At 37.8% G+C, this 13461-nt stretch overlaps 1 protein-coding gene across 1 annotated transcript in view; it reads right to left on the reverse strand.

Annotated features, from left to right (window-relative positions):
• Positions 1-943: 943 nt before the first annotated feature.
• The window catches only part of LOC121863331 (general transcription factor IIH subunit 1-like), a 40740-nt gene continuing 28222 nt past the window's right edge, over positions 944-13461 (reverse strand). Inside the window, exons 7-9 of the mRNA XM_042361955.1 lie at positions 5943-6087; positions 1902-2045; positions 944-1201 (exon numbers count right to left, since the gene is read on the reverse strand). Of these exons, the coding sequence (XP_042217889.1) occupies positions 1178-1201; positions 1902-2045; positions 5943-6087 (313 nt within the window). The 3' untranslated portion in view covers positions 944-1177. The remainder of the gene's footprint in view (positions 1202-1901; positions 2046-5942; positions 6088-13461) is intronic.

The following is a 13461-nucleotide window of genomic DNA, read 5'->3' on the forward strand; positions in this document are numbered from 1 at the left end:
AGAGCCTACTGTAAATAGGTGTCCAAATATGAGCCTACTGTAAATAGGTGTCCAAATATGAGAGCCTACTGTAAATAGGTGTCAAATATGAGAGCCTACATATATAGAAACAAACATTCCTGCATTTGAGACCACCAGACAACCTTCAGCAATTCCTCAATAGATGGCAGCTGCCACACCACTGCCATTAGTAAACAAACCACACAGCAGCAAGGGTTTTTTTTTTTTTATAATATCAACAATATTAGTTATATCAATAGATTTATAGTATTGTATAGAGAATACTTGTACAGGTAATTGTTAAAATACTGTAATGAGGTAACAGTCTTTGTAAGGGGCTGATTTAAAAAACTCTGCTACAACTCATCGCAGTGTATATTTTTGTCATAAAAAGTCCGTCTTTTAAGCCGAAAAATACGGTAATGTGCAATTTCTGGAACTTCCGAGAATATTTTTCCGTTACCTGGAAAATTCCGGGGATGGGGTATTTTTTCCTGCTTTGAGTCATTAGTTACAGAAATGCTCTGCACCAGTGTTCCAGCTAACAGAGATATCACTATGAAAAATTAGCACTAAGCACATTTCTTATTTATAAAATGAAAATTATAATTTTAATGAACTACATGCTAACACATTCAGTGATGCCATCTGAGAACACAGGCAGTTAACAACTGAAGAGTTATCGGTCTTAATTCTAGATACCCTGTACAGCAGTGGGAAAACCTTGCAAGAAAGCAAATATCCTATCCAATGAATATATGAACTGAACATTCTGCATATAACTAGCGATTTCTGTTTGCATGAACATTTTTATTACTATTAGGGTGCAAAGCATCAATTTCATTTTACAAGTAGAAAAAGTCACTATTGACACTCTTTATAGTGAAGATTGAAGAATGTGTTTTACCATATTATTCCAGTATTATCATCCTCAGCAATAATAAAACATCTGGTGACAGTTGGATAGACACTGAATTCTAATGCAGAGGAAACAAATTTGATACTGTATAATATTATCTATCTGAGAGGAAATCGGTTCTTTCTTTCTCACCTGTCCGAACCCCTACACTAGATCTTCCCTTACGGCACATTTCACTGAAGCGCTGTAAAGACCGATAGGCAGACTCTGGGTCCTGGCTGATGTGCAAGTTTGGACACCAACTGTTGATACTATCTGTTAACTGCTCATAAAGGCAGAGACCTGAGGAGAAGAGCTTTATCAAGGACATTCATGTACAGTACTGAACTGTACCTGAAAATGTTGAAATTCTGGAACAAACAAAGCTACCTGGATGGCCAGCCTAATTTATAATAATCTCTGAATAAGTTCCTATACAAATAAAAAAAAGTTATTTGTTAATGATTTTTCCAAACTGTCAAATTTACAATTCTTTTCATTAATCTTGTAAACTTTTGTCTGCTATGATTAGGTCAGCCAGGCAGGTATGTACACCCTGATCTTACCAGGATGCTCATCTATCAGAGGGTTGTTTCAGTCTCAGCAAATGCACCTGGTAGTGTACTAATTTTATAGCAGATTGTGTGAGGGTTAGTGATCAGGGAGACCTCAGTCCTCCACTGACCCATGGCCTTTTGCTTGCAAGTAAATCGCTCTATTACTGAACCTTGAAGTCACTAAAATTCCTAGCATGGATAGAATTTAAATTTGTCCATCCTAAAAAAAAAGACATTTAATATTTCAATCTTGTTGGTATTTTTGAATGAACATAAATACAGTACCTGTGTCAATAGAAGAGGCCATCAACTTAGCCAGTTTAAAGTGAATTTTGGATAGAACTTTGATTATATCTCTCAGAACACAGGGGACTAGAAAATGCAACCAATAACCCAAAAGTCAAAATATTACAAAACACCATTCACTTGATAACAAGGAGACTGACCTGGCGTGGTGGTAAACTATGGGTGGTACTGTATTCCGTGGGTCCTGTAAGATAGCGGTCTCTTTGGTGGATGGTTAATGAGGATGTCTCCACTTTGTTGACATTTTCCAAGTCATCATAAACTAATTTTTCTTCTAATCTAGCCTGTAAAATTAAACAGAAATAAGAGGTTAATATAAACATACACCATAAGCTCACACACCAACATCTGTCTGGAATAGTTTACATCAGTGCACACAGCTCATGACTGACATATCTCCCATATTATTCAATGTTAACCTCTGAAGGATTTCCTCACTATACAGTAAGTCCTCGCAACTAACGTTGGGATTACGTGCCTAAGCGACATAATCTGAAACAACGTTAAGCGGATAAATTTCTCCATAAGATAGATAAAATCACAGGAGTTACGTTCCTGAGCCTCCCATTGCCCATGAAATACATTACATATACAGAAAATCGCCACATTTCTATGAAAATAATGCATACATATACAACTACTAAATTTGTATTGGTACTCACCGATGGGAGGTGGTAGGCAGTGTGTGGTAGTGAGTGAAGCTGAGGAGGCTGCTGTGTGCTCCTCCCAGGCTGCTGGTTGTGAAAAGCTCCTGCTGCTTCTGCCGTCCCTCAATGAAAAAATGAATCAGTGTTGACTGCTTGGTGCTTTCTCATCTTCTTTTCCTATACATCTCAGTGTAACAACCAAGACTGTCCTCAATGTTCGTTGAACCTTTGAGCTACATTCTCTGTTTGGTCGTCATCTATAAAGTTGCATTGCTTGCTGGAACATGTTGAACGATTCTTCCATCCTCTTGGAAGTTAGCATCCTAAATGATAATGTAGTCTTCAGGACTGTGTTGTTAATTGTTCCAGATCTTCGTTGGTGAGCTCTTCTGTATGGGATGCCAAGAAGTCCTCAATATCCTCTGCTTCCAGCTCATCAAAGCCTGCCTGTCTAGCCAAGCTGGGGATATCTATTCACAGAATGGAGTAGAATACGTGAATCCCGTAAAACTGTTGAATTACTTGGGTCACAGTTTCATACACACCATTCATGCAACTTTCTGAAACCTCTTCCCATGCCTTGCCAATGTTGTCAATTGCATGAAGAATGTTGAAACCACACTGATATTCTCGGATCGTTGGTTTATTTTCTCCGTCTGTAGCCGAACAGCTAGACCGTAGTGCGGCATAAATAATACACCTTGAATCTCGGCGATAGCGCCTTGGTCCATAGGCTGCATCAGTGCTGGAGGCAGGAATACAACTTTTGCTGTGATGCAAGTGCGTCGAGGGTGGGAGGATGAGCTGGAGCATTGTCAGGATCAGAAGAACTTTGAAGTCAAAAGGTTCTCCTTGGCACAGTATTCCTTCAGTGCAGGGATGGTGTACACTACGATTCACTGGCTAAATATGGCGGTTATCCATGCCTTTTTGTTTTGCCTTGTAGATCACGGGAAGGTGATCCTTAGAGTAACCTTTCAGGACCCGTGGGTTAGCAGCACAAAAAATCGGTAGGCTTCAGCTTGAGTTTACCATGGCGTCAAAGCGTTTTTTCCTTTAAAACCTGGCGGCTCTTTTCTCCTCCTTGGAGATATAGGTCCTCTCAGGCATCCTCTTCCAAAGAGACCAGTCTCATCCACTTTGAAGACTTGCCGATGAGTAGCCTTCTTCCTGGATAATCGTTTTGAATTCTGGTGGGAATGTCACCGGCCGCGCTATATCTGAACTGGCGCTTCACCGAGTCATCTCTTACTACAGTGGGTATGCTATAACGAGCGGATCCTACTACGGTATTCCTATAGCAAACGGTTTTACCTATAAAATTGAGAATGCTATAGCAAACGAAACTCCTACAGCGAACATTATTTATTTATTTATTTATTTTTTTATTTTTATTTTTTTTTAATTTATTGTTTTTTTATTAAATGTGTGATATTCTTTATTTCAGGGTTTAGATGCATATTTATGCACTTTTTACAATTGCACAATTTTATATTGCTTATATTTTCAGTGTTAAGTGTAGTTTGTATTTGGGGGCCTGGAGCGGATTAATCCCTTCTTGAGCGAATGGTATAACAACGAACGGGTTCTAGAACCAATTAGATTCGTTATAGCATACCCAACTGTATTGTGGAAGTTATACCGACGCTTAAATCATTGAAATCACCCCTGGATGGCCGTAAAGGTCTCTTCCTTCAATCCTTCACCTTCGGTTTCCTTAAGTCATCAAACAAGGATCTGGCCTTATTCATGATAACCATAAGGCTCACAGGGGCATTGCATTTATTCTGGTCGTCCATCCACATTGCCAGCATCTTTTCCACCTTTTCTATCAGTGCTTCTAGTACGAGTTGTCTAAGTTGCACTCAGAGAAGAACCACTTCCAGCACTAATCTTAATCTCGTCAGTGTTGGCCCTGATAGTACACACCGTTGTGGGAGTTAGACCAAGCACAGCGGCTACGTCCACAGCACGTTCCCCCTTTTCAAAACAGGCTAATACATCCATTTTCGTAGCCAGGGTAATGGTCTTACGTTGCCTCTTCACTTCACTAGCATCAGTAGCACTTGAAAGCCATTTCGAATGGTTAGAGTACAGTTTTAGAGCAAATGCACTTAAGCACACACGAATGATATGAAGTCGTATCAGAGACTGGCTTGGGGACGCTGTGACGTTCCGCGAGTGAGGGCAGCACGCCGAGCCGAGAGTTTAGCAGGGCCAGACAAGAGCGGGTGATGTGCCGTAGAAAGTTGTCCGTGACGACGCAAAACGACGTAGTACAGATCACCGGGACGTTAAACAAATTTTTGGTCTCTAAAGTTCAGCGAAGTAGAACCGAAACAACGTTAAGCGAGGACTTACTGTTTTGGAACAAATTATGCGTATTTTTTTGCTTCTGGAACCTAACTAACTACTGTATTTCCATTTAAATCAATTAAATTTTAATTTAGAATTTGATCTCATGATGACTTCTGGTACCTTATCCACAAATTATCGCAAATCCAGTGTACTGTACAGGTATATGCAAGAAGCAAGAACATGCTTGAGAATTTTTTTTAGTACAGTACATCTCTGTTAAGGTCCTGACAATTATTCACTATGACATATGTTACAACATTCATTTCTACTGTGCATTAGGGTGGTCCAAAAATTAAAAGTTGGAATTTTAATTCAGACACATGTCACCCTAATACCTTTACCCCAAACATATCTTCAGGCAAAATTTCAGTTCCTTATCCCATATTCAGGAGTCCCGCAGTTCGTGAGCAGTGAGGGTGAACTGCTCTCTGAAGAGGAAGATCTTAAGAGAATAAATGGCCTTTGCCATCCACTGGCTTTGTGGAAGGCCCCAGGTGCCCTGGTCTTCACAATTCTCTCTGGAATTTCCCCCAAGAAGGTGTATGACAGGACAATAATTTCCTTGTAATCATCCCTGAGGTGAGCTAGAATTTTTATGAGACTAAAATAACTACCAGTAAATGTTTTGCGGGACCCCTAAACATCATCCAATTTTCTTCAAATTTATACAAAGCTTCACTAGTGTACATGAAGTGCAACGAGGGCACCATGTGCTCGCTTGGTTCAGACAACTTTCAAATTTTCACCCTATAATTTGGACCACCCTACTGTGCATGAATGACCAGAACAAGATGTTATAAGTTATTTTCCGGAAAGAATGTGTTGCTGATGGGTGAAGCATCAAGGATAAACCAGATTTGGTGCCTTGTTATGGACAAGAACACATCTTTGGAAACTATAAAAATAAAATATTGATTCTGTTAAGTTTCAGAATCTTTCATGGAAAAAATGGTTGTAGTTTAATTTACAAAGAGAGTGCCCCAAAGTCATATGGGAAAGATGGAGAGAAAAATGGGTGGATAGGCAGATGGGACCAACTCTCTATTGTTTGCCCCCATCTGTAGCAAAGGTTTAAATAAAAAAAGAAAAGAAAAAGAGTCCATAAAGCCTGTGACAGACCACTAAATAATATGTGACACAAGTAATAATGGAATATTCAAACAGTGACCCACTCACCCTTTTACTTTTCTGAACTTGAATGTCCTGTTTTACTTCACCATTGGGAATTCCATTTGGGTTTTTTGCTGCGAGCTCATCCAACACCTTCTCCTTTTCAGAATGTGTTTGTGATTTAATAATGTTGAGACTGTGTTGGTTGAATCTGGAATGTAGAAGAGCATTGTGTTTTATTGTGGTGAAAAGTTGTTGCTTAGTCAAGAGTAACAACTGGCTGACAATTTGTTGGATAAAGACTCATTACAGTACGGTACTTGATTCACCATTAAGGATGAGTTGACGGTTCTGGGCAAACACAAGAAATACACTCAGCCACATTCATAGAGTGATACGGTATACTGTATATAATTTGTTATATAAGTTTAAAAGCCCTGCTATAATAGTCGAGATAAGTTTATTTCTCTAGAAGCAGGGCCACCATTTGCAATGACGGCACTAGTACAGTTATCCCTCGGTTAACGAGCGCCTCGGTTAACGAGTTACCTCCCATAAGATTCTTAACTTCGGTTAACGAGCAATCCCTCGATTATCGAGTTTCTTATGAGCCGACCTCAACAAGTTTTCGCTTGCACTTGGCGGTCCACCAGCTGTAGTATTAGTCCGCCAATACAGTAATCGGTTCTAGGGCTTAAATTCCTTACTATTTTAGTAAATATCAAGAAGTTTATACAATTCAATAATTTTAAAAGTTTAATATTAAATTTTGTAGTCATTTTAACAATTATTGAACAAAGGTAAGGTCACCAGTTTGTTGGCGTGCCATCCAGCTTTTTAACACACCAAACAAGCGTTTGTCTCTCTCTGTTTTCACTGGAGGTAACATCTTGCTTGAGACTCTCTTCAGCTAAACGCTTTTTTCTGTGTTTCCAAGCAAATTATTGGTCATTTTGAAGTTTATTTTACATATTGACAATATATAATGCAGTGCAGTGTTGATTTAAAGAAAATAATCTTGAATTACACCAAGAGAAATAAATTTTATGGGTGAAATGGCACCAAGGGGTGACTTCTCTTCCACCCCAATGCCTTCTCTTCTCTCTTCTCCACCCCCATTCTAATTCTCATCATCATCATCATCATCATCCAGGAGCCTTCTACATACACACCTCAAAGTAAGTGTCAATTTCTAAATTTTTTTTTAGAATTTAAGCAATTTTTGGTGAACTGGAATCAATTACCCAAAAAACCCATTGAAACAACGATTTCGGTTAACGAGATTTTCGGTTAACGAGCAACCTGTTGGAACGGATTGTGCTCGTTAACCGAGGGACCACTGTAGTAGGCAGCTACCAAACAGGGAGGTACTACTGCCTGGGAAGACATTGGAAGCATAATGTATTGTCTAATGGTAGACCCTGCTGCCATATGGCATCACAAAAATTGTGACCAAGTCCCAGGTTGCTGATCTGACTTTCTGCCTCATTTACACACAATTGCAGGGTCTCAATTGTTTCACTTACTACTGACAACACAACATACATATATTGCTTCTCACCCTTGATCTTTTTTTCTTTATTTTTGTATTTCTTTATGGGTCTATTATTATTATTAATATTATTATTATTATTACTATTATTATTATTACTATTATTATCATCATCATCATCATCATCATCATTATTATTATTGCAGTGTTGTTATAATTTTATTATTTTTATTTTTGTATTATTTATTATAAATTTTACTTATCTGAATTATAATATTATTATTGTTGTTGTTATTATTGTTATTATTATTACATTTTCGCCCCCCAGGCCCCAATGTGGGTCAGTGACCTGTGCCCGGGTGGGCTAATCCCCGCATTAAAAAAAAAAAAAAAAAATCAAACTCATCGCTGCAGTCGGAGGTAGTAGAAAGGATGGCCTCTTCAGACCCCAAATGCCACGTTCAGGTAAGTTTTAAGGGTGTTTTGTTATGGTCTAAATCATGGACATTTCGTAAGTGAAGAAATTTGCTGTGAAGAGCAGCTTCAAACATAGGTTGGATGGATATATGAGCGATAGGGGTTGGGTGTAAATGGGACTGCCCAGTATGGCCCGATGCAGTTTCCTCCATTCTTATGTTCTTTTGGATATAAAACCTCCCATGGTCACACGAGCTCAGCTGTCATGTACTCTTACCTGGTAGACTTTCTCTTTCTTTTTCAGTGCATTTACAGAGTATATCAGTACTAGATGGAGATACGAGTTAATTTAGAAGTAATGACATTGTCTGGACTTTGTTTTGATAATGCCTGATGCTAGGTAAACATGACAACATAGTGCTGTTATTGTTTTGATGATTCACTTATGAACCACTGGGATATATCATCACTTATATATTAATTAATGGGTAAAATTTTAGTTCAACTACCACAAGTATTTTGATGTTTAGATCCGAGATAGGCTATAGTGGGTAAATTTTAAGTTTTGTTCATCCCTGTACTTAGACTGTTTTTTTTTTTCTAATGGTTTGTGATGAGTTATGAACGATTTTGACCTTCATTTCCATCGGAAATAACTAGTTTTGAGTTACTACAACCCCCCTTACCGATGTATGTTAAGCTAACCTTATTACTCATCATACCCTAACATATGACCTGTATTTTCTTATGCAATCGAAAAATGTTTTGCGACAGAAATCCCGTAGAGATAATGTGTCTTATTGTTTAAAGTACTTAATCCCATAGTTAGAATCTTAAGGTTCCCCAGATGACCAAAGCCAAAATAATACCAATATTGTTTGGAATGTTTATACTATAAAATTTGTTGTATGGGGCAGCTAATATCCATTGAATTAGTTTATGTGCTTAGTAATATTTATATACAGTCGGCCCTTAACATACGCGGGTTTAGCATACACGGATTTGGAAAGACGCGGATTGCCCCGCCGGAGGAATATTCTGTATATTGAAGTAATTGAAGTACAGTCGACCCTCGTTAATTCGGACCCCTTTAATCTGGATTTCGGATAGATTGGACGAAATTTGAACTGTCCATATCAAATTTCTGGTTCTGGGATTGTCCCAGTTGCAATTGGGGTTGCAATTTAAAATTCTGTGTCACTACTAAGAAATAACAAAGTCCCTGGTGCACTCTAAGATTAAGAGAAAACGGACGACTCAGGCGTCCTGAAGTGAGAGAAAACAGACTCCTATGACGGGGCACTCAAATAAAGAGACATGGCTACATGTTTTGTGGACTAGCCACTGTACAGTATCCTTTTCATCACTTTGTAATAAACCTCGTTATGCCGATGTGTTTCTGATAATTATCATAACATTATATATTTATATATTTAGCGGTTGTACAAACACAAGGCCTCACACATGCCATTCAGACTGACAGACTTGACAAGTTTTACCAACCATAAAGACAGTTGAAGCTTTAAACATCACTCACAATGGATCTTGAATATTCCAACTGTAATCAGACATACCTAAGTTGCCTCAACAATTGCAACCCCAGTTGCAATATCAAATTCTGTGTCACTACTAAGATATAACAGTCTCTGGTGCACTCTAAGATTAAGAGAAAACGGACGACTCAGGAGTGCTGAAGTGAGAGAAAAAGGACTCCTATGACGGGGCACTCAAATGACCATACACATAGCTGTATAATGCAATATTAACCCCTAAATCGGTTAATTCGGACAATCGGCTAAAACGGACACCGTTCCCCCCCTATTAGTCCGTTTTAACGAGGGTCGACTGTACATTCAAATCGCGCGGCACCTCACACAGGACACCGCCCGCTCCCGCAACCTCACACACACACGCATAGCTCTCCCTAACTCAGTCAGTCTCGCTGTAACCACGCTTGTGTTGACATCAGCATTGTAGTTGCAAAAATATTACATTTCCGTGAATGTATTATATCAAGCACAGTATTAATAGAATATCACTAGTATAACAGTATTTTAACAGAAAACTATTAAAAAAATGAGTAACATATCTTGAACATCGGAAGGTTAGGTAAAGTCTTTTGTTTTCATGTAGTTTATCCTAATTTACATTGAAATATAATACGTTTCAGCAAAACTACTATTTATTTCTGAGAATATGGAAATGTAATATTTTTGCTGAAATGACGTACGTATTACAGTGGAAAGTGACGAAAGCAATGACTTTCGCTTTCTTTCGTTCAAAAGATGTTACCGTAATCGCTTTTCGAATGGTTTTCAGTTAAAAAACTTTTGTATTACAATAATATTCTATCCTAATTCACTTGTGATGCAACAGTTTTTTTTAACTGAAAGTCATTTGAAAAGCAATTACGGTAACATCTTTTGAACGAAAGAAAGCAAGTCATTGTTTTCGTCACGATTTTATCCCACTTTCCACTGGAATACGTACGCCATTTCAGCAAAAATATTACATTTCCGTGAATTATTATAAAACGAGTAACATCTCTTGAACATCGGAAGGTTAGGTAAAGTCTTTTGTTTTCGTCATGTATTTTATCCTATTTTACATTGAAATACATCACGTTTCAGCAAAACTACTATTTATTTCTGAGAATATTTTCATTCGGGCGCAGTTTAGGTAAAATGTACATGTGATGTAACATTTTTTTAACTGAAAATGATTCGAAAAACACGTACCCTCTAGCCCTGTTCAAGGAGAAGACTGGGAGGAGCTGTTTGGTGCTGAAGACGATGAAAAGGAAAATGATTTTGATGGATTTTAATGAAAATATTCAGAAATATGGTATCGTAGTATTTATTCAAGTGAATTAGGATAGAATATTATTGTAATACAATAGTAGTGACGATGTGGAGGAGGCGGAGGGATAGAGCGGGGAGGAGGTGACTGGCGGGAGCAGGGACGAGTGGAGATGCCAGCCAGTACATTACGAGTGTATTACAGGTTGTACCTCTCTAGTCCGGCAACCTCGGGACCTGACCGGTGCCGGACCATGGAAATTGCCGGACCATGGAAATTCACCCTTTTCCTGGATAGTGACTTGTGCTTAAGCCTGGAAGCACTAGCACCACTTTCTCTGCATCATGGTCTCTTTGAAGACATATTGAAGGGTTAAATGTCGTATAGTAGCTTCTCAAAATTCGAGAGTTTTTAACTCTTAACGTATTTTATTGGAACACACAAAAAAATAAATAAATACAAATTTTGACGGCGGAAACTTGAATTTCGACGGGTTTGAACGGCCCGCCAACGTGCACACGACGTGCATAATCGTGTAAACAGCGTCATTTCTCTTATGTACAAAAGATTCATTATTGTTTATTACTGAATGTCTTTTTTATTGAATTAATGTTTATGTGTGCAAAATGAGCAATACAATTCATTAATAATACGTAGAATATTAAAACACATGAGGAAATGACACAGCATTGTTTTCGTTGATTACAAAACCAGTGACTGACTGGTTCTACATATAAAACTGAAGAAAATAAGACCTTGGTTGTAGCTGTAGTAAAATTAATATGGTTGTTTTAAGTAATGTTATTTAATGTTAATAAATGGAACAATAGAAGTAGCTAACGATAATGGTAAAGAAAAAGAGAGATCGCATATGTAAGTGCGCATGCGCACACGTGAAAACATATCGTCATTACTTTACATAAGAATATGAAAGCAACACTTATTTACTGTTCATATATATTTTAATTAATGTTTCTGAATTTGTTTTTATTGAATTAATGTACGTGTGTGCAAAATTAACAATACAATTTATTAATAATACGTGGAATATTAGAGGAGACGAGACGGCTGCCGGCATTGTTTATGTTAAAGCTTACGAAACCAGTGACTGATTGGTTCTACATATAAAACTGAAGAAAATAAGACCCTGAGTTTAGCTGTAGTAAAATTAATGTAAAAATGAATATGGTTGCTTGAAGTACCTGTAATGTTATTTAATGTTAATAAATGGAACAATATAAGTAGCTAACCATTAATGGTAAAAAAAAAAAGTGAGACTGCTCGTATGTAAGTGCGCACATGTGAAAATATATCGTCATTACTCTACATAAGAATATGAAAGCAACACTTATTTACTGCTCATATATATTGAAGGGTTAAATGTTGTACTCTGTATAGACAAGCAGAGAGAGAGAGAGAGAGAGAGAGCAGCCGAACTGCGGGATGTAAACAAACCTTAATTTCCCGCGGCTTTTTTTTTTTTTTAAGGGGATTAGCCCACCCGGGAATAGGTCACTGACCCACATTAGGGCCTGAGGGGCAAAAATTTAATACTCCTGTAATAATAATAATAATTCAGATAAGTAAAAAAAAAAAAAAAAAAAAGCTGCCTATCTACCTATTGGACAAACTAAAATCGTTCCGGACCACGGGAGTTTCCGGACCACAGAATGCCGGACTAGAGAGGTACAACCTGTAATTGTTTTTATAGCTCATTTTGCATTTTAATATTAAATACTGTACATTACGTTTCAGCAAAACTACCATTTATTTCTGAGAACATGGAAATGTAATATTTTTGCTGAAATGATGTACGTATTACAGTGGAAAGTGGGATAAAATTGTGACGAAAGCAATGACTTTCTCTTTCTTTCGTTCAAAAGATGTTACCGTAATCGCTTTTCGAATGGTTTTCAGTTGTGGGATTATAAGGCTAATGATAGGATAGAATATTATTGTAATACAGTACGAGTACAACAGTTTTTTAACTGAAAACCATTCGAAAAGCGATTACGGTAAAATCTTTTGAATAACGAAAGAAAGCGAAAGTCATTGTTTTCGTCATGATTTTATCCCACTTTCCACTGTAATATGTACGTCATTCCAGCAAAAATATTATATTTCCATATTTATTTCTGAGAATACGTATATTCATTCAGTCACAGTTAAGGTAAAATATACTTGTGATGTAATATTTTAATGAAAATACGGTATCGTAGTTTTCTTTTGTTTCAAATTTAATTAACAAAGATTGATGTTTCAAATGTAATGAACAAAAATTTATGTACAGTATCTATAAATACACTTTAATAAATGAATACTTTATGTTTTACATCGTCCTGTGCTACCATACCATGGATTTGGCTACTTTGGGCTTGCTATGATGACGCAAGAGATCTGCCCTGGCAACTGTACCGACACTCACAGCTGGTGGTGCGTTGGTGCATCGTTTCCATTGTTTACTGGTAGTTACTGGTAAATATTTTTCAACCTAACGAAACTATTACCCGTTTAGAGGTCGACCCCCAATTTTTTGCCAAATAATTTGGTCTTAAAAACTCGAACTACACACAGGTATATAGGGTAAATAAGGACATGGGGGGCCAGGGTTTTTGGGGGGGAGGGGGGGCAGCAAAAATACGTGGATTTTTAACATCCATGGGTATCTCTGTTACGTAACCCCTGCGTATGTTAATGGCCGACTGTATTCAAAACAGTATTACTGTGGTGCACAGTAAAGCACAATTAATAATCTAATAATATTTATTTACAGAGCCGATCAGCCGAGAAGGTTGGACACTACAGCTGGCTGCCACCCGCTGGGAAGCTCGCCCCAACCAGTGACGTCACAACCAATCACAGAGCTTTTCGCAGTCA

Source organism: Homarus americanus, unplaced genomic scaffold (assembly GCF_018991925.1).
Source record: "Homarus americanus isolate GMGI-L3 unplaced genomic scaffold, GMGI_Hamer_2.0 scaffold46197, whole genome shotgun sequence".
NCBI lineage: Eukaryota > Metazoa > Arthropoda > Malacostraca > Decapoda > Nephropidae > Homarus > Homarus americanus.